The sequence below is a fragment of the Lepidochelys kempii genome, chromosome 7 (assembly GCF_965140265.1).
Source record: "Lepidochelys kempii isolate rLepKem1 chromosome 7, rLepKem1.hap2, whole genome shotgun sequence".
NCBI lineage: Eukaryota > Metazoa > Chordata > Testudines > Cheloniidae > Lepidochelys > Lepidochelys kempii.
Window position 1 is genome coordinate 86,265,374 of NC_133262.1, and position 21,468 is coordinate 86,286,841.

General features: G+C 45.0%; 1 protein-coding gene across 2 annotated transcripts; it reads right to left on the bottom strand.

Moving 5' to 3' along the window:
* Positions 1 to 4,587: 4,587 nt before the first annotated feature.
* Positions 4,588 to 20,996, bottom strand: PLA2G12B (phospholipase A2 group XIIB). Of its 2 annotated transcripts, none has more exons than XM_073353635.1 (4): positions 20,658 to 20,996; positions 16,400 to 16,476; positions 14,767 to 14,932; positions 4,588 to 6,759 (listed from the first exon to the last, which is right to left on the bottom strand). In XM_073353635.1, exons 1-4 carry the CDS (start codon positions 20,890 to 20,892, stop codon positions 6,641 to 6,643), a joined length of 597 nt encoding a protein of 198 aa, XP_073209736.1. In that variant the 5' UTR covers positions 20,893 to 20,996; the 3' UTR covers positions 4,588 to 6,640. The 2 variants fall into 2 exon arrangements, with proteins under 2 accessions (XP_073209736.1, XP_073209735.1); XM_073353634.1 differs by having other exon boundaries at positions 16,388 to 16,476.
* Between the last annotated feature and the right edge of the window lie 472 nt (positions 20,997 to 21,468).

Here is a 21,468-nt window from a genome sequence, read left to right on the forward strand (position 1 = left end):
GGGTCTTTGATGATGTGAAAAAAGGTGTTTGGTAAAGCCCTGCATGAGCCTATTATCTTGTTTCATAACAGCCTGGCAGTTATTTACTTTTGTGAAGCTATATTAGACACAAGAGGCAGCCACTCCATATGTAATCTGATCAGCTGTGTAATACAACTGTGCCTGCATTTCTGTCAATTAAAGGGAGATATTTCAGTCATAGGCCCAAAATGTTACCTGCCTTCATTTTTCTGATCTGTTTGCGAACTTCACAATGTTTAAACACATTTTGAACCATGTCGCTAATGCTTTGTTTTCCAAGGACAATACAAACAGTGCCAGGGGAGCCCAACACACGTAGCGAACAACTCCTGTGGGAAGGCTGTGTGTGCAGTGAGTAGGTGGAGCGTGTGACATCAAGGTTCTGAAGGGTGGTTATTAAAATACATATAAATATATACCTCAAATATGCAGACTCCCTGAAGTTGTAAAGAACAGTAATATTCAGCTAAAGCTTAGAATTGTTACAGGCAAATGTGCATATTTTAAAAGAATGATTTCATAAAATTAGTTTTATATTTTCCTCTGACAATTACATACATTTTTTTACAATATTTTTCTCTCTATTTAGTGTATCATCTCTTTCTCTCTCTTCCCCCTACTCCTGTCCCACTCCCCCACTAATTTGGTGATATGTGGTGCATTTTTGTAAGTGGTCTGACACCTTAATTGTAAAAAAAATTAAAAATCTCAAAACTAATACGAAGTGTGATGCTGTGATCTTCTGTGACTTGGGTGTTCTAATGCATTAACCGAGAACAGGATAGAGGTGTTAATGAAATGCATAGTAAGAACAATTGATGGAAACACTCTATAGATAGTGTTAAACATAGAGGATCAGGTTCAAAAGCCCCATCAGGCCTGGTGAAATGCTCAGAAAGTTCTTGAAGACATTGTGAGGGTTAAGCACCATCTTGGCGGAGGAAGACTAGCAGGAGAGTCTGCTCCAGTGGACACTGAATATTGGATCCTGATACCTGTCTGAGATTCATTTGGAATGCAACGCACCAGCACAGAGGGAGGTATAATGCCAAAGCCAGCCTGAACTAGTCCATGTGGCTCCTTGCAGCCAAAGACTAGTGACTTTGGGTGAAGATATTTCCGAGATAAGAAGTACAATGCAGAGGCAGCAGTAAGGATCAGCAAGTGTGCAGAAAGTAGGGACAGAGCCCAAGAGTGAGAGAGGAGGGAGCTACTGGGTTTGACTTTGTGTTCATGGGGTTTTCTGCAAATGAAATTCCTTTTGTGCAGTTTGGACCAGCACTGTTCAAGGTAAACAAGACTTGTGTACATTTGTAAATAAATAAATTGCACTAGAAAATCCCCTGAGTCTGTATCACCAATTTTTCTTCCAATTGGAAAGTGTCCGAAGTCCAGAATCTGTTATCGCTTGCAAATGGGCAACATTATAAAAGGGGATTACAACTCATATCCGCAGTATTCAGTTTCAGAGCTTTATTTCCGCCAGCAACCAGACTCGGAATACAAATTAGAGTTTAGCATTATTGATTTATTTGGTAGCTGTGATATTTCAAAAATGGCTTTAGCCTGTCTTCATGAATAGAGAGAGTCTGTGTTGGAAGAAGAGCAATAATGGAAAAATTGCTGGTAAAATAATATGAATAAGTGGAGAGACACTGTTGTTTTGATGTCTTATGTAACCACTGTGAAATAAAAAAAATGGAAATGTAACATACGTATTACCATATTTCTCCTTCTGTTCCTGCTGATTCACTTCTGTATTAGGATTGTTTTAGTAATTTTCTATTGTAATTTTAACTTTTTTCAAAAACCCAAATGTTTTAATTTCCTTATGTTGATAGAACCTGAGCTGTGAGATAAGATGAATTTTTCAACCTTCTTGCTGTGGAGAGATTTTTGTTTTGTTGCAGCTGTTAACCTAAAAGGTGTGGGCTTTTTGTTTCACTGTTGGGCACAGTAGCTGGTTCTTACTGAGAAACTGTGATCAAAATCTCCTTTCTGATCTGCAGCCTTTTATTGAAATTAATTGCAAAGTAAATGGGAGGAAAGTGAAAATCAGATTGAAAGTCTGAGCCGTAAATCTTTTCTTGGTTCTGGAAGAGTCTGCTTGGAATGTGCAATCTTAGCTGTGGCCTCTGGAAGTCCAGACTGAATCTCTCCTTGTACATTGGCCTCATCTCAACATCCCATACCTGAGCTCCAATAATGCTGCTCATATTGCTCAGCAATTCTTGTAGTTCATTTCATTTTTGTGTATGTGAATTAAGTGCTAGCTAAGGTGCTTTGTTGCCAGATCCCCGTTTATCAACAGAACAGGTAGGAGAGTAGCAGAAGCTTCGCTATACCACCCTATAACTGTCTCCTCTCTGACCTGGAGGGACTGCCTCTAGGAGCCTATGTTGTCATCAGGCCTTGTCCTCTCTGCTTAGATTGTAATTAAAGGTACCAGCTATTGTCATGGTTTGTGACATCACCTAGCCCCCATCAGATTGTAATAACTTTTGTCCTGTACCATGCAATGCCAGATTCACACTGGTGATCTGGACATGAAAGGGTTTAATCCCATTACCTGAGCCACCTAGTCTCCATAGCAGGTGTTCACTGCAGATAAACACAACACACAAGGCTATTTTTCCTCTCCTAATATTGCAAGGGGAGCTGAGACCACCAGTTTAAGTGTTCCCAGCTCCTGCCAGTTTGAAGTGCATGAGACTGAGTCCCTGCAGGATCCTTTCCTTGCAAATTTCCTATCTCCAACATTTGCAGTTTATTCTTAGCCTGCATTTGGGACTGGACTGTGCTTTGTTAACTTTACTTGCTCCCTTTATCATTCCTTCAGCCATCCCATAAACTATTCTCCTCCTTCATGGCTCTCCTAAAATTCCACTTTAGTCTGCTTCCACTCCTTGCCAACTTTCCTGTCTGACTAGAACAGACGAGCAAATCAGTCAGAATGCTCTCCAATTATGCAGGGATAATTTTTTAAAAACACTCTGTTATGCGTGTCTCATAACAGAGCTGGAAGCTAAATGCAGCGTAAGCAGGCATTGTGCAAATTTACCCTACGTTGCTCAGCCAACCCCCCAGAGTCATAACCTGAATTGCTCACGGCTAGTCCAATTCTAAACTTCTGTGGTGCTGACTCACAACTGAGAGGCGGGTTTTTGATGTGCAGGACTGGAGCTGAACTAACTCATTTTCACAGATGTCATACAGTAAGTTAGAGTCTGAACCCAGAATTCCAGGAATAAAAGGCTAATTCATTAAATCATTGTACCAGTTACCCCTGCTATTATGATTTCAATGAAAATGCAGGGGATCCCATAAGAAGCTGTAACAGGCTGGCTTGCTCCTTTAAGGATCAGGAGGCTTGGAGCCAATCAGCCCTGTTCAATTAGTCCTGCCCTGCTATACCTGTGCAGGATGTGGGACCTAAGTGGAGAAAAGCCCAGCTGTGAAGGGCTGATTAGGGAGAGGAGCAAACACTGTGTTCCTAGCCTGCGGTAAGATGCTTAGTCAGAAACTGCCTGAGGACTGTGGATGGCTAGAGCCCTTTGCAGGAGGATGGGCCTGGACTTCACTGGTGAGGGGCTCAGAGTCCAGGTGCCTGTTAGTGAGTGTTGAAACAGGCTGTGGTAGCTGGGACCTTAAGGAAGGAGCTGGGTGAAGTTTCCTTTGTTTTGTGCTCTTGTTGTCCTTTCTCTAAAGGACTCTCTTACCCTGGGAGGGGTTGAACCCTTGGATGCTGTTTGTCTGGAGGCCCAAGTCATCGCTCTGGCCAGGGTGGGCTGCAGAGCGTGGTGGGAGGCTGAGGCAGAGTAGCTGCAGTGCCTCACTACACTGTGAGAAGCGTGCTCTGAGATGCTGAATTTTGTACAGAAGCATTTTAATTGGAGGGAAGATTTTAACTGGATCATTTGTAAACAAGAACTGTAAGTACTTCAACCCATATAAAAAGCTGGGAGGGGCAGTTGAGTGGAGCACAGGGTTGCTACCTTCATTCATCCATTGGGGGTGAGAGCAAAGAGGATGCAAGTTTTAGCATGTTGAACTGTAGTGAACATAGATTAATCTCAGTTCACCTCACACTAAAGAGCTGTGTGATGCTAAGCAGCCAGAATGGTTGTATTTCAGTGTCTCATCAGTGATCTCTGGCTAGGCTGTAGAACTCTTGAGTTGTCTTATGTCACGTAGCACATCTACTCCTCTTGTTTGGATCCTTTCATAAGATATTTCAAAAGCTTCATCCAAAAATAATTAAGGTGTTTTTTCCCCCCAAGTCAGTAAAAGGAAACTACACTGAAAAATGCAGGCTCAATGGTCTTCCATGTATCGGCTGCAGTTTGTAAAGTGCTTTGGGGATGAAAGGTGCTATGTAGATCTAAAGGAAATATTTTTATTTGTGATCTTCTCAAAGTACCAAAGCTTGGATGGAAAGGTTCCATTCAAAACCCCTCTGTTTATCCATTTTGTCATGATCTAGCATGTCATTGCATGCTTGGGTCAGCTCTAATGTGTCACTGTAGAGATCTGCAATTTAAAGGTAGCTACTGAACATAAACAAGATATTTTTGCAAGTGATATTTAATTGTACGTATAAACTGACATTTAGAATTAACAATGGAATATAAAGTTCTCAGTGTCTGAAACCAGAAACATTTCCTCCCACACAACTCTCCCTACCCCTTCCACCCCAGACAAACTAGGGCTGACAATCAGGCCCTTTCTGCAGGAAACATTCTGATCGCTACTGGGCTGAACTTTGGCACTGTAATACTCACTGGCCAATGGCTTATCACCTGCTGAGAGGAACCTCTAATTTGCACTGATGAGATAAAAATGGCCCTTGCAAAGGGAGGTGAGGAATCCCCACACAACTCAGTGATATCACTTTTTATTACCTTAGTCTCATGTTTTCTAACAATAGCCTCCCGTTGCGGCAGACCATATAGGTCACATGTATAACACTTTCCAATGTGTGGCCAATAAGCCTGGCAAAAACAGGGACAGTAGTTTAAATAACTTACTGCTTACTGTTTTAAATAACTAAAACAGAATCTGTCAAAAAAAACAAAGTGTTGTAACTTCCACTGTGCAATGTGTAAAAGTGAATGGAAGATGGGGAGAGTGTGTGTGTGTGTAAAGTATAATATATATATATATATACACACACACACAGGCATGTTTTAGATCCACTTATCTTGTATGGTACACACATCTTGGTAGAAAGAAAAGGAGGACTCGTGGCACCTTAGAGACTAACAAATTTATTTGAGCATAAGCTTTCGTGAGCTACAGCCCACTTCATCGAAAGCTTATGCTCAAATAAATTTGTTAGTCTCTAAGGTGCCACAAGTCCTCCTTTTTCTTTTTGCGGATACAGACTAATGTGGCTGCTACTCTGAAATCTAACATCTTGATAGAAACTCCCTTGCAGCAGCAACAACAAACCCCAACAAAATTCCCTGGGGTGGGTGGGGGTAGTTTTTAAAGTCTATAAGAGAATCCTTTAACAGATTTAGATCTTAAACATGTTTGAAAAAATAAATCCGCTGGGATTGTTCATCTCTTTAAGTTAGCCATGTCCCTACCCAAAGGAGAGGGGGTGAAACCAAGCCCTGCCTTACCAAACATAGCCTGTACAGTACCATTCTACAAGGATGCCTGAAGATTTCCCAAAGTCCCATCAAATCCAACTCTTTGCCTCCTGCAAATCCCCCCTCCCCTTAAAAGGACACTGCTGAAGGTGCTTACTGGAGACTAATGTAATTTTTCCCTTTGGTTTTAAATTATGAAGGAGGAAAATAAACAGGTACAGCTGAATGGAATGGGGGTGGGGGGGAAGCTTATTCCTCTGCTGTGGAAATTATGGGCAGAGTCCTATATGTGTATAGTGTGGATGGTCTTTGTCCCAGTCTACCTTTGTGTGGACACGTGTATTGGAACTACTCAAAATCCTCGGCCATGTCCCCAGCCATAAATCATTCTCTTAGCAAACAAAAATCCTTGGTTATCTGAACAGTTTGGGGAGCCTCTAAACATTTCAGATAAGCGGAGTAGTTTGTATGTGTGTAAATAATTGGTCTGAGCCAAAACCCCAGAATGGGATGAATTTTTCCACCCTGCCCCCAGATATCGTGGCTCATCTCATCTCATGTATTTGAATAATTTATTTAAAAGATGTAACTAGTGACTGGAACTTTGATGGCTAGTGGGAAAACTTGTTTTGCAGGGTGTATCAGTGAGAGAGGAAGTTGTTATACACGTGTATAACATCTGCTGCAGAAACTACTTATTACTGTCTGCATTGCATTCTGTTTGCTCATCTTAATTGGTTTCAATAGAAAATTGGCATTAAAATAACCCACAATGATACACCTGGAAAGAGATGGGGCTGTTAGATTGGATCTGAGGTAGGCAGTAGCTGTCACTGCCTCTGACTGCACCTCTCCACCCCAAAGCTGTAACTGATGCATTATACACAGTGCAAAAATCTGCTCCTCCTGCCCCATACTATCATAACTTCTCCATTTCAGAGGGCTGATGGAAAATGGCTTGCTAAAGAGCTGCATCAGAGAGGGGATACATGAGGTCATCTCTGGCTAGAGGTCTCTGCTCTTCAAAGTTCCTCTTTTTCTTCCTCATTACAAATGCAGGCGCTTCTTTGGCTGTTCATGAAGGGTCGGCAGCCCAGAGTCCAGACAGTATTAAACACTGTATCTGCTACAGATTCACAAGCTGTCGGGAGGGAAAAGAACAGGCATGTAAGCAGCGGTCTCTCACTTTCATTGCTGATTAAAACAGCACCAGGACTGGCCTCCAAACCAGTTGTGGATTGTGTGGGGTACAGCAGTGTCTTTTTGCCTTTGTGTACAATTCTATTTCTCCCTGTCTGCTGGATTTAGAAGCCATTTTGTTCCCAGTGCTGCTGCAGTCCAGTCTCTAACAGCTGTGCTCTCTTAGACTTTCCTTTTGTTTTTTCTTGTTGAAAGTACATTATGCTCTTTATGTATGGCAATATAACAAGTGAGCTTCTCAAAAGATCTCTCTGTATCAACTCTTTCCTACTTCTCAGCCCTTCCATTTGACCATGGCCTTGTCTAAACTAAGCTTTTACCCTCAGGCTATTTCTCACATGGCTATATCATCATTACAGTCCCCTGGTGGGAGCAATAGTGTAAACAAGGTGCCAGTGATCATCAGCGTTTGACATGGGTGTTATCTAGACCTGCTCTGAGCAGAGCCAGATGACACAGTAGTTAAAATGTCAAGCAGCCTGAAGTTAGGGTTGCCAGTTTTGGTTGGATGTATTCCTGGAGGTTTCATCACATGACAAAGTCTTTAGTTAAAGATTAATATTAAATTCCTGGAGACTCTGGGACAGTCCTGCAGGGTTGGCAACTCTAACAAGAGTTTCACTATTGAACTCCCCAGTCAGGTTGATAAATGAGTTAATACTAAATTCCACAGGGTGGTCATTTTCCCTGATGGGCTGAAGGCAATAAAATCAGTTGTTCAGAAATACACTTGGTAATAGTCCTACCCCATAGCCGTCTCTCTCTAGTCTGCTGTCTTGGCTCCTCTGACTATTTCTCTGCAGTTCTGCCACTGTAACTCCTGCCACCTGGAACAGCCTTCCTGATCCCCTCTGCCCTCCTTGTTACTTCAAAGCTCCCCAGAAAAATCTCTTCTCTTGTTTTACTTAATTGGGTCTGGGGATACGAGTATAAAATATATGACCATAAAGGTACCTGGTACTCTGCACATATGTAGGGAGAGAAACATTCCCTGCCTTTGAGCACTTAAAATCCAAGTAAGACACAAGAGGAGACACAGGCCAATAGTTCAGGAGTGGGGGTGACTCATTGAAGAGGTGAATTGCAAAAAGGGATGTTAAAGAGATGATGGCTGACAGGTGAGAAGGGAGATTGGGAAGCTTAACAGAAAGCACAGGAACAAGCTGAGACTGAGAGGAGCACGAGGGCCTGTCTACACCTGGACTTATTCACCAGTAACTGTTGTGCTTTAAATTCACATCCTACCTTAATCTGTGTTGTCTTTCAAGTGTAAACAAGACCACAGGTTCAGCTGTGCTTGTGCACCCTTAGTGCCGTCAAGTAAAGCATTGGTGGAGCTTACCCCTGCTTGAAATGAGGCTAAACTGTCTTGGTGCAAATTGTGGCTGAGTGGGTTTACCCAGTCTACGCTGGCTGTTAGCCACCAATGGCTGTAATCCAGGAAAATTCCTAGTGTAGATTAGGCCAAATCCATTGACTTCAATGTGAGTATTTCTATTCACTTCACTGGGCTTTGAATCAGGCATACAGGGAGGACTAGTAATGTGAACTGATTGTGAGGAAAGGTGTCACAGAAGGGCTGGCCCTTTAAGTGAAGTAGCCCTGCTCCCCTGATGAGTAAGCAGGTTAACCCAGGTTGCCTCTAATGAGGGGCAGGGCAACACCCCCAATTAAAGCATAAGAGGAGAGCTGCAGAGAGGTAGCCCTTAGAAAGGGGCTGTGAGAGGAGCCTAGGGAAGGCCCTGAAGAGAGCAGTGAGCTCCTGTAGTGATTACCCTGGGAGAGGAGGATATCACCTTGGTTGACTGCTTTTGCTGATGAAGGAACCCTGAGGACTTGCGCCCAGGAAAAGGGAGCTGAGCATCTGAAGAAGAACCTGGCACAGAGCAGAAGGGGATGACTAGGACTTTAAGTGGAGACATTGGGAGTCTGCTTTAAGACTGGGTGGAGTTATTCTAAATATTAATAAGCAAATATGCAGGAGAGGCAATTGCTGTGTTTAAAAAGCTGTCAGTGGAGTAACGACTGAGGCCCTTGAGGGGAGGGTGTAGTCATGGCCTGTCAGGCCACACTCAGCCAGCAGAGGGCGCTCAAACAGAACCCTCTGATAAAGGGCTATCAAAACCAACAAAAGCAGAGTTGTAGGTAGGGTTTGTGTTGACCCTTGAAGATGTGGAGGAGCTTGTGGGGGTGAAGGGTTAATGCACCTCAGCAATAAGATTCTCAGGCCTAGGCCTATCTCTTTGTTCTCTTTAACTTGTTGCTGTGCCTGTCTTTGGTACTTCTCTATAAATGTTTAATTGTAGTCATGAGACAGGAAACCAATGGAGAGAGGCTCTGTTTTTTCAAGTCTGCAATAGCAGCACTCAAGTGTGAACTTCCCCATTCATCTTAATTAGGTGTTAGGTTTGGAAAACAAATTAGTGACCCCTTAACCACCTTGTTGCTGGCTGGCTGCATACCATTTGTGAGAAATGCTGTAACCATGCTGGGAAATGCAAGGGGAACACTTTTAAGGAGCATATCATGGGTTAGACCCTCCTAAGAGGGTTCAGTGTTGTATAAATACTGTTTTTTAAAGGACTGTCCTTCAGTTGGCAGGCCTAACTTTTGACATCTTGTACCCTGCCATTGTACACATTACACTGCTCTCTTTATTTAAAAATCTATACATTGTAAATCATCACTGTTTAAAAATAAGGGTCACGGGAGCATTGAAATCCTGAGTGTCGGCTTTCTCTGGGATTTGTTGCAGGTGAGTTCCCAGTTGAGAGTGTGGGATTTTTACCACTGTTGTAGCCCTTGTCTGGGAGGGGGGCATGAGCTAACAAATTGTCAGGGGATCAGTGAAAACAGGAAATGTAACTTTTTGATATGGGCATTGGTTGGGAAGAGATCCAAGAAATCCCCAACCAGCAGCTTGTTTCTACCAGAATCAGAAGGCAGCACTGGGCATGTTTGGGGCATGTACTTCAGATAGCAGCACACCGACCACCCCCACCCCCACCTCCCTCTTGAAGCTGTTAAGGGGATACTAACAGGTGTGAGGAAATCAGGGTACCCAAGAGAAACCTTAAGAAGAATGCTTAGCAGGGAGGGCAGAATAGTCTATCTCAGTGCCACAGACCAAATGGAAGCAGCAGCAAATGACAGAAAAATGGAAAAGACTGTTTTCTGCGCTGTGCTCCAACATTGGTGTGGGAAGGATGTAATAATAATAAATGACCTGGGCTCTGAATGTCCAGAGTTGGCCCTGTCACTATGTCCCTTTTAAAATCCTTGATGAGCACTGCCCATTAATGGCAGTGGGTGTCACACTGGCAGAACCCAACACCCAGGACAAAAGCGTTAAGACAGGCTTTTCAGAGGATTGGTCTACACTATGGACTTCTCCCAGAATAGCTGTGTGAAGAAATATGATCTCTGATACAGCTGTGTCAGTAAAAGCCCGAACTGTAGACGGTTCTACTGACAAAACTGCACTTTTACCAGCGTAGTTTGTTTCATGTGGCGAGGGACTGGAATAAGCTATGCCGCCAAACCAGCATCCAGATTCGGAGTGTTTGGCCAGTACTGTATACCAATATAGTTACACTGCAAAAGTGCTGCTAAGCTAGACCTGAGCTCAGTCACTAGAGAGAAAGGCAGAGTTCTGAACACCTGTGCTAGTAAATTTGGATCTGCCAGTCAGTAACCTTTTGGGGGGGAATTCTCCCACCTTCCCCCCCTCCTGCCCATTAACTGCCTCAGTCACTCAGAACGTCACATCTAATGACCTCTGACTGAGGAGGGCTGTTCACAGCAACTTCTGAGCTACTCATGGAGCTAGGGCTTGTGAAAGTGTCCCTTGCAAACACAAGTTCCCAGGGACAGAGATTGCTGCTTCCCTCCGAGTCCACAAGGGGAAGCAAGGGGTCTAGCATGCTACACTGCAACTCAGCCACTAAGCAGTCCAAATCTATGCCCAGAATGGGTGTTTCTCTGCTCATCTCTTTGTATCTCAGCTCCAGGAGTGCCCCTTCCTGCCCACCGATCCAACCAGCTTTGCCAATTTTCCTTTTGTTCATTCATCTGACACAGGATTATCCCAATCCCAGGAGCACTAACCCCAGCCAAATCCTGACACTCCTTCCAATCCTCTTTCCAAACTGCCCCATTTGTCTTTCTTTCCCATTTTTGGCTTTGCACCTGCTAGCAAGCTGCCATCTGCTTAGGCCAGTCTCTCAGTACTTGTGTTCCAGACACTCTCCCTCCTCCAAATCAGTTTTCAACACACATTTGTGATGCCTTCCAATGCTGAGCTCCCTCCTAGACTCAAACTACTATCTCACTGTCTTTCTGAATTGTATTATTGTTTTTGTTAATTTGTTTAACCACAAAGGATACTTAGTCCTATATAAATCCGTCTGTGCGTTTTTAATATGCCTTTGGCTGAAGTATCTAAGCACTGCAGAGAAAGGAAGGTTCACATTGATTCTGCCAGAGAAACCCAAATTCTCTCTCCACCTCATCTTCGTCTATAACCCATGCATGCTTGTTTATGTGGTTGTTTTCTGCTGCCAGGCAGCTCCCACAGCATGGATACCCTCCACTCAGAATACTTTGTCTGCAGCCCACAGGAATTTCATCTCGATAACCATGAACTTCAGTGTCCATACCTGTCACCTATGCCTTGTTGGAAGGTGGAGGGAGAAGTTGTCACCAAGACCATGTAGGTCTCCGTTATTAATTGCCTCACAGATCAGGATTAGCACCTTGAACTGGATCCAGAATTCGATCAGGAACCAGCGCACTTCTTTGTTGAAGTGCGCCCCACCAATTCATTTCACTTAGCAGCTGGGCTTAAGTATAATGAACTGTAGCTTCCATGTGGCCTTTGCCAACTGTCCCAAGTAAGGTGAACTGCAGAAGTCCAGCCTGGATATGATGAAGGGATGTGACACTGGGCTAACTGAAGATGAACAAAGGCATTTCTGGTTACTGTCACTATTTGGGTGCCCAAGTAGTGCAATTAACCCAACAGGACCACTAGACTGTCCATTGCCTTGACTATCTGATGCACACTCACAATAGAGGTGAAGCCTCTTATTGCTCCTCAAATTGTCCCTGCTCTGTTAATATTGCCTGTATTGTATTAAAGTGCCAGGAGCTGATTCCTAGATAAGTTTGTGGCTGTTTCTAGTAAATATTTCTACTTTTAGTCACCTCCTGAAATTCACAAAAATGGTCATATCAGCCTCAAAATTGGTAGGCTATTTCTGAGACAGGCTTTAAATTTCTCTACCAACTTTGAACAAAATCAGACAAAGGGTTCAGGAATGGATACCCTAAAAACAGTCATTCATGAGAGCTCCGGGTTTTAATGTTGTCTTTTTGTTTTTTTTTTTAAAAAGACAGCCATGGAGGCAGCAAGAACCTAATTTACTGGACTTCCTAGCAGTGAATGATGACTGCACCAGTGTTTCATAGTTAAGAGTCACATTAATCTTTTGATTAAGAACATTTATTAAGGAAATTTGGTTTCAGCAAACAATCATAAGGTCTTTGGCAGTCACTCTCAGAGCATATTCTGGACAACTGCACTAGAAGGAGTCTGAAAAATATTAATATGGGGACTGTGAACGCCTGCCATGTGGCACTACCAAAGGAGGCCCAGTGACATGAAGAGGCGCACTCAGAGGTATTTCAGGAGCAGGTGGGGAAGCATAGCACTTCCCTCCCTTCCCAATTCAATGAGCCTCCTGTGGCTAGCACGCTAGGGATATATCTACACTACAGCGGCACAGCTATGGTGCTTCAGCAGCACTGTAGTTTAGGTCCTATGTCAATGGAAGGGGTTTTCCAACGTAGCTAATCCATCTCTCTGAGAGGTCGTAGCTAGGTTGATGGAAGAGTTGTGTTTTTTTTGGTTTTTTTTTCCATCAACCTAGCTCTGTGTACAGTAGAAATTAGGTTATGTTGCACAGAGCATGACATTTTTCACAGCCCTGATGTAGCTAGGTCCATCTAATTTCAAATGTAGCCCGGCCCCCGTCTCAGAAGCCACATGAGGTTTGCTGGCAGGAGAAGGAGGAAAGCTGTGTGTACTGTGTTTCTAATTGAAACTCCACCGTTCTAGGAAGGTGATATACACTCAAGCAGGGCCAGTGTAACCACTAGGCGAACTGGGCAACCACCTAGGGCACCAAGATTTGGGGTCGCCAAAAAGGGCTCCAGTGGGATGAGTGGCGATGAGCTCACAGGTGGGAGGTGGCCAGCTGGAGGGGGAGCGGGTTTGGGGTCACCCGCTGTGCTGATCACTCTCCTTCTGCAGGTGCCAGCCCTGTGCCCAGCCCCGGCTTTTCTGGACCCGAGGAGATGAGGTGGGAGGCAGGGAGGGAGCACTGGGCGCCTGGGCTGTGGGGGCGGGGTGAGGGGGAAGGCTCAGGCTGCCGGGGAGGGGGCTCCATGTGCTGCCTGCGGGGCTCTGCCCCATGCAGGGGAGGCAGGGGCCTGCTGGTGCTGAGAGTTCGGGGGGGGGGGGACCCTGTGTGCCAGGCTCTGCGGGGAGGGGTGGCGTGGCTGGCTGGGCTGGGGGAGAAGCGGGGGCGGGGGGGGCTGTATGCCAAGCTCTGGAGTGGGGGGGGGAGGGTCAGGTGGGCTGGCCAAGCTAAGGCACAGGCAAGCTGGACCGGAGGGGGCTGCGTGCCACGCTCTGGAGATGGGAGCCATGTGCCAAGCAGGGCTGAGGGGGGAGAAGGCAGAGAGGGGTCAAGGGGGGTCTGCTTGTCTGGCTGGGCACTGTGATGGGGCGGGGGGGGCTGTGTGCCTGGCTGGGGGGGATCTTTGTGTGCTGGGCTAGGCTTTGGGGGGGAGGTGTGGAACCAGCGGGCCACGCTGGCTGGGCAGGGGACTGTGGAGTGCACTGGCCCAGGTTTCGGGGGAAGGTGGGGGGGGGGGGATGCTGTGTGCCTTGCCAGGCTCTGGGGGTTGATGCTGCTGCATTATTTTGCTAATACTTTGTGTCAATTGTGTGAGAGTCCTGGGGGAGGGGGGGTGGGGGCGCAAGGTGGAAGTTTTGCCTAGGGCGCAAAATATCCTTGCACCGGACCTGCACTCAAGCCACTGAGATGTGCCTGTAACTTTCACTTGATTTGTGAAGGAATCTGTATTTAGCTTCAGCCAACTGCTTTTCAGCCAACCTCTGTTTCTCAGACATTGCGGCAGCTGGGAGATGATTTTTTTTGTCTCCATTTCAGGATTAAGAGAAGATCAGCTGGGTGGGTGTTGGCATCTCAGTGGCATTACCCTCTCTGGTGTCTCATTCTCCCTGTCCCCTCCCCCACAGTGGCTTTACTCGGATGTAAAGATTAATAAAGAAGAGGTGGCAGCCCATATGGCCAGCTTCAACTCGACCCAAATCAAGAATGGTAGAGAGTTTGAACCTTGAAATTGGGGCTTATAAATGTATTGTTAATAAGAACCTTTTGTCATAAAGTTAAATACTGTGGAAAAATGTAATCTCTTTCCAAAACATTATCACTGAGACTTTTAAATCTGCCTAAGGGATTTGGACACCCAATTCCCATTGGAAAGTAATAACTGATAATCCCCATAGGTGGCTCTGAAAATCCCACCCTAAGATAAAAATGAACAGCTTGGGGCTGTTTGAAGTTTATTAATATTTTAAAAATAAAACATAAAAGCATGTTAGGTAATTGTCTGGGACAGCTCTGTTTTAGAGAGGAGGGAGGCAATGTTCAAGCCAAAGTTAGGATGAGCTCAGCCTCATGATCGAAGCGTATGTCACACGTGATTGCCGCTCAGCTGTGGCAGTACTATGTCCTACTGCAGTTGCAGCAAAACCCTGCTGCCATATTGGAGGAAAAGGACCCCCTGCTACCGCTCCTCTGGAAAATGGGGCTGTACCACCTGGCTCCCGCAAGAGTGGCTTCGGTGCAAAACTCACCTTCAACCTTGGAGACGAAACCAAGGCTCCGTTTGAGATCTGAGCAGATGGAGTGGAGGCACCAGCGGAATTTAGCATCACAGCGGTATTTGTTCGCTCCACAGGTGTCATAACAAACATCCAGCTGGTTGCAGCACTTAGTCATGGCAGGGATACCTAAATCCAGCTGGAGGCAGGGGAAGAGAAAGGGAAGACCGCACTGCTCAGGCATTGTACTTAGCGAAGGGTCTATCCTCCTCTCCAGGGGTGGTGGTGCCCCTCTTTCCCCAAAGCTTCTGCTGTACAATTCCAGTGTTAATGCTGTGGTTGTAACAAACAGAGCTGTAAGGTGAAGAACAAATATACTCTGGATTTTTGGTTTATACTCTCCCATTAGTGAGTGTGTTGTTTCTAGTAATACCCATGAGTTACACATGGGCCTGTTCATATCAAGGTGAGCATGAAGTTCTTATTTTCTAAATTACTTATTAGAAACTCTTTCTCTTCCACATCCCAGAGGTGTATAGGGGTCTAGTTTCCCCTCCTTGCTTCTAACGGTCATGAATGCACATGCATGCAGGAGATGACAGAAGCCTCTAGAGAGGTTTGTGGTGATGTCCAGTTTAAGGAACTAATATAACTTCAAAAATAGCCCACAAGGGATTTTTTTTTTTAAACAGAATCTTAATTGGTGCAGACCCTGGTGGGAACAGAAATAGGCTAATTAGCCAGGCTGGCTGTTAGAGGCTCTTAAAGGAACCATTCTCATGGTATAGATTAACTTTGATTTCATTAATTGCTTTAAAAATAACCGTGATACAAAGCCTGTACACAAGTTGAATTTAGTACTCAATATTGAGGAGGGGAGCAGTAGAAAGGGACCAAAGGGCTGCACAGTGGGAGATTTATGACAGCAAACACCAATTCGCACCTGTAAATAGGCTTTAGAGGGAACACCAGGCATTGCCATGTATCTCTAAGCTTCCAGTAATTGAACTGCCTTACACTGAATGTTCCAGGGTGATGGACCCAGTTAAAAGTGCATGATACTTATCTGGGTTTCCATTAAGTGGGTTCTATTGCACCAGCGCTCCGTAGCCAAGGCATGGATTGCCATGTACCTTCTGAACTGCTTCCCTGATGCAGTCATTTGTTTCTCCTGCATTTATCTGCTAAGTAGACTTTATCCTCCAATAAATACTAAGACAATTGGAGTTTCATATCGTGCATGCACACATGTAATTCCCATTGACAGGATTATTCATCCACTGCAAGCCGCAGCCATCAACATTTGGGAGCTGATTGCTCTGCTGGTTAGCAAATCAGATAGTAAATTAAATGGATATCCTTAAAGTTACATTTTCCTTCACTTGCCATCGCAGACAGCCATCTCCTTGGCAGACCCCAGGCAGACAATTTAGTACTGTAATATGATATGACTGACTGTCTCAGCAATATTTGAGCAGTATCCTCACCTTTCCCAAGAGCTGGCTGCGGCCAGGAAAAAAATACAATAGTTATCATACCAATAGCCCATGTCCTAGCTCGACCACGTTCTTCACTATTTAATATCTTTTTTAGCTGATTATTCCGGTTAGTGAATTATTTCATGGGGGAAGTAGGTGTTAGCAGTAGTACATACGCTTTCTGGTACCTTGAGACCAAGGAAGTAGGAGCTGCAGCCATTAGGCTCCTGTGGCTTGTAGTTCGGTCTGGGCATTGGAGCCTTCCCTTGAAAGACAGAGAAATGTGAAAAGTTAGGGGTGTGAGATTGCAGTGGTGTCAAACTTAGAGGTAAGCACATTCTTTGGCAAACCAAAAGCAAAGAACAAGAAATACTGTACTACGAGTGTCTTAAATACACCCTCCTATAGGCATCCTGGCTCCACTGAACAACCAGGGCATGCCCAGACAGAAGACCATCACCCACCTAATCTCTTGTCTTTAAAAAGAGAGGCATAAGCTGCTCCTTTCAGATCAAGTGAAACACAGTACAGCACTCCCTGAGGACCTGGTTGTACCTCCCATAATCATTAACCCTTTACGAAGAGCCATGTCATTCCTGGATTCCAGTGTTTACAACCTGGTCCAGTCCTCCTCCTGGACAGTTACCAGTCTGTTGTAAATGGACCCAAACACGAGTCCCATATGTCTCTCTAAATCAGTTGGGTCTGGGCTGAGTCTAGTTACTATTTCTAGCTCTGGGTCTCCAGGTCACGTTCCCAGGCTCTGAGTCCTTTGTCTGAGTCCTTCTTGGGGACACAGGACTCTGCATTCCAGCTGCCTCAGACCTCCTGAGCCCCCCAGTCACTTCCACATGGTCTACCTGGGCGATATTCAAGGAGTAAAGAGAGGGGACATCCAATTCTGTGTAAATGTTGGTAATCGAGCCCTCCACAATGGAGTTAAAATGTCACCCTGCTGCTTATTTCTTTCAGCAGAGACTTGGGATAGCGCTGGCCCACTAGCATTGGATTCTCAAGCCCTGGGCATGTTAGACTACACTGCCCATTTTCACACAGACCCATTTGGTACTGTGCTGGAAATCATGACTTCTACGGCTCTTAAGTGTTAAAATGGGTCCCTTGGGACAACTCTGAAAAAGAGGCAATGCCATGCAAAATGCTGCAATGCCTGCCTGCCTGCCCACCCACAGAGCCTGGCGTCTGAAATGTGAGTATGGCTCTTCGTTTTTCACCATTGACTTGCCTAAAGAAATACCTTACTATCCCTCCCAATATTTTTCAGCTAACAACCACATAACTATAACCCCTACCCACCCCCATTTTGGGTTATATGTCACATTGTGCATTCCCAGTCCTCCATAATACAGCCCTCTGCTGGTGAGAAATCCACTAAGAACCATGTCAGTTGGCAGCCAGGAGAAGAGAGATTCCAACTGCGGAAAGCCTGGAACACTCTCATCAGCATAAGCTGGATATGGCCTTTCCCAGTAAGTCCTGACCTTCATTTTGGCAATACAGACTATTAGCAGCGTTACTAGGCTGAAAAAAAGAGCAGCAGGCAGAGTTTGTAACAGTTGCCCTGGGAAGAAGAGACCAGATCTTCAATTCCTGATGTAGTTGCAGATGGCTGGCCTAGGTCAAGGGATTCTGCTTTTATTCTTCCTGTGAACAAATTATTTTATCTCGGGTTTTGGATTCCGCCTCCCTCCACCCTCCCCAGTTTGCAGCTTCAAATGCCTGAATTGGGGGAGAAAGCATGGACAAATAGGACTGCATGGATCATCAAAAACCTCCAGGATGTCCTGCCAATATTTCAACAAGGGACTGTGCTAATTCCCCTGGGACAAGTGATTAGTCACAGGCTAAAGGGGAAACACATGCTAGCAGAGAGGAGAGTGAAGGAATCTACTTGTTTTGTTTTAAAGGGGAAAACAAATACTTTCTCATGACTACAAACAAGGAGGGAGGTTACATCATGTACCAAACAAACATCTGCATTTTTTGCTGGAAATGTTCCTGACGAATATAGAGAGTTATTGATAGTACAGGAAATACCTAGTGTGAATTCTTGAATGGCAGGTATGGATGTTTGAGTGCCAAAACCTCATAGGGCACCTGTGGGTAAAGAAGGCTGGGGTGTTTTTAAATAACTACCATTTGGTCCATTCCAAAGCCAAAATTTTGCTCTTTGGAAATCTTTCTGAGACAGTGGTTTAGGTGATCCTGGCAGACAAAGGGGGAACCTGTCAGGCAAGGATCTCACAGCAATCTTCCCTTTGCTCTGAAGGCAGAATTTTTAACATGGGGCTCCCAGGGTCTCCCTCCAGCACTTCATCTTCTAGAGGAGGCATAAAAGACCTTAACAAGGAAATGTCTTCTCTCCACCTTGCAGGGCATCCTGAGCCTTTATTGAAACTAACAATTGTTCACCCTTAACATAATTATTTTAACAAGAACTATGCTCTCCATGGATTTGAGCCACTCTGTTCTGTGGGCACCTGATTGTCATTTCACTTACATGGAGATACCATGGTATGTCAAAGCATTTTCTTCTGATTCTCCTGTGTGAGGGGGGAATTAGGCCCATTGTTATGCAGGATCAGGTCCTAAACTGCTTTCCTACTATCTGAAACTCCTCTTGAAGTAGTTGGGACTTTTGGGTACACACACACACTACAGGACTGGAACCATAAGGCTTTGTGAAACCTAATCTGAATACAACTGTCTTCTGTTCCAGTATATTTAAACACTTCCCTGGATAGTGGCAGTTATGGCTGTCGCACAGGAGCTCTCTTTGTGGTTCATCAGACCCACAGGCTGCCACTGTCACAAAGCCCTGGCCTCAGCTTGTTGGCAGTTTGCCTGCCAGATTCTCTTCGCCCTACAGCCTTTAGAGGTAAGACCTTCCTTGTGATAAATCTCCTATGTTCTTTAGCACAAGTAGGGCAACTGATTTCCCAGGGGGCTGTTTATATTCAAGGATGCTCTCACCTACAGACATTTTAGACTACATCCAAGAAGCTTTCACCTAAATTCTGTCTCAAAGACAAACTGATTTGTACCTTTTTTTTTTTTAAATCTAAAGCCTAAGACACACAACTGTCTGGAACAGACTGAGTGTTAAAGGTTCTTGTAATAGTGACAACAGATCTTATTTACCCTCCAGTTCTCTCAGTCCCTCCTCCCCTCATTATTAATCTTAGAACTAAGAACTGCTGAATAATTAAACTCTGACAGCTGCAGAGATTGCTGTAGCATGCCTGGTCTGCTGCTTGTATGAGTCATTTAGAAACTCCACCTACCAAGCTGATAGATTTGTACAGCTAGAGCCAGAAAGACCCCTTACTCCTTGTGCCTGCAAGGGCTTGGCTGTCTAACCAAACTGGGATGGGCAGGAAAGAAAGCTGTCTTGCTGATTCTGAAAGTTCCCTGGATTATGGGGGGCAAACCAGAGTTACATCTGTCCTAGGGTGACCTGCTGTTCCTCTGACCTCAGAATGGCTGAATCTAAGAGTATAAACTTGATACATGTTAAAGAAGCAAACAGCATGACTGGGGGTTATACAAAGTCCTTTCTTTCTTCATGTTTTGGGCCCAAAGTGTGTTAAGGGTTGGTCCCTTATTCTGGGGTGTCTTTGGCCCCTCTGCTGAAGAGTTGTCCCCTACTTTGGGGCCCGAGATGACTGAGAACTGCAGTGTGTTAAGACACCCATGTTCTCTCCTCTTCCCTTCCCTTATCTCCCAGTAGCAGAAAAGTCCAAAGGAGTCTTTACCCTTTAGGGAAGCCCTTAATCTTCAGTGTGGGGCAAATTGGCCCTTAGCCATCCCAGGGTGGGGGAAGCACAAGCTTCCCCACTGTGGTCTCTCTATACCAGGCTTAGTTATCAACACAGGGTTGAATTCTAGCCCCCCTCCCCCTCCCCCTCCCTACCTGCTGGTTAGTTTCTGACTTGCTAACTCAGTGTTAGACTGAGAGTTGCCCTTTGTTTTAAGGAATTCTCTATCAATGAAAGTGTCATGAACAGAATCCATCATAGCTCAGGGGAAAGGCTGTAAGTTTAAAAACAAGCAAAGGGGAGTTTGAAAGGAAAAAGGTCGGGGTGGGGGAACCCACCAAGAATGCTGAGGAAGTGGAGAGTTAAAGAAGCAGCACCAAGGACTTCATTAGTATCAATTTAGAAAGCTAATGGAGTGTGGACAGTATTGGGACAGCAACATGCAGAATTCAGTCATAAGTCGTAGAAACAGATACAGAATGTACAAGATTTGTGTCTCCAGAGAATATCTGTTGCATTCGCCCTTCCCATCTTCTGGCTCAAACCCAAAACTGATATAGCCAGTATCTTACTAGTAAGAACTGTTAGTTAGGCCTGAAATAGGTGTACCAGTTCACAGGACAGGTGCCCGAACCCCCAGGACCCTCTGGAAAGGAAAGAAGCCACTTACCATATCTACATCTGTACTGACAAACCCCATTTTTTCCTCCTAGCAACTCTAAAAAAGAGTCAAAATAGCCATTAACGGTTTCAAAGCCATCTCGGATGGTCCCAATGCCCCAGTCTGCTGAAGATGATTCCTCTGGGGCAGCTTGGTTGACTGAGTTGTCTGGGGTTACTTCTTCATTGCATCTTCCTAGACTCAGGGCCAGGCACAGAACCACTGTCTTGACAACTTGCTTCATCTTGCAGTCAGACCAAACAAATCCAGGCTCATGAAACTCTAATGCACAGACATGTAGTGAGGTGGAAATAGGGCTGGGTTGTTTCGAGTACAGGGCATGTATACTCCCCTCTCTGATGGACTTTAAACACTGCTGTGGTAGCCAAAGTGAGGTCATAGCAATTAAAGAGTGCAAAGGTCAGACAAAGTGGAGATTCGGTCCAAGTTCAGCTCATAAAACAGGAGAGTGGAGGACAGTTGTGTAATACTTTGAAATGGTTCAAACACCTCAGCATGGGGCACTTATCCAGTTTGGATGGGGTAGAAGAGACTGTCCTTCTTTCAAATGACGCTGTCGGAGCATGCTATCACACCATGCTTCTATTCATCAGCGATTGGTAGCTAGTCATGAGTTCAGTGAAACACCCCTTCTGCTAGTGCATTAGACAGATGGCCACAAAAGCTTTCCTGGGTTTTTGTTTCTTTTTAAATCTTCCTTTTCTTGGGAACTGGGGTGTGGATTTGTGTATCCGCCTCTAGACTTTCTATGCTAAGACAGTGGGGCAAGTGCCTAAGCAACAAGAATGTCCCTGGTGGA

Coding starts and splice junctions, on each gene's coding strand:
- PLA2G12B (XM_073353634.1), bottom strand. CDS start 20,892: ATGAAGCAAGTTGTCAAGACAGTGGTTCTGTGCCTGGCCCTGAGTCTA. Junction 14,933..16,387: donor GTCTCAAGGTACCAGAAAGC/GTATGTACTACT, acceptor CCCTGCCTCCAG/CTGGATTTAGGTATCCCTGC. Junction 6,760..14,766: donor TTTCGTCTCCAAGGTTGAAG/GTGAGTTTTGCA, acceptor CCCTCCCGACAG/CTTGTGAATCTGTAGCAGAT.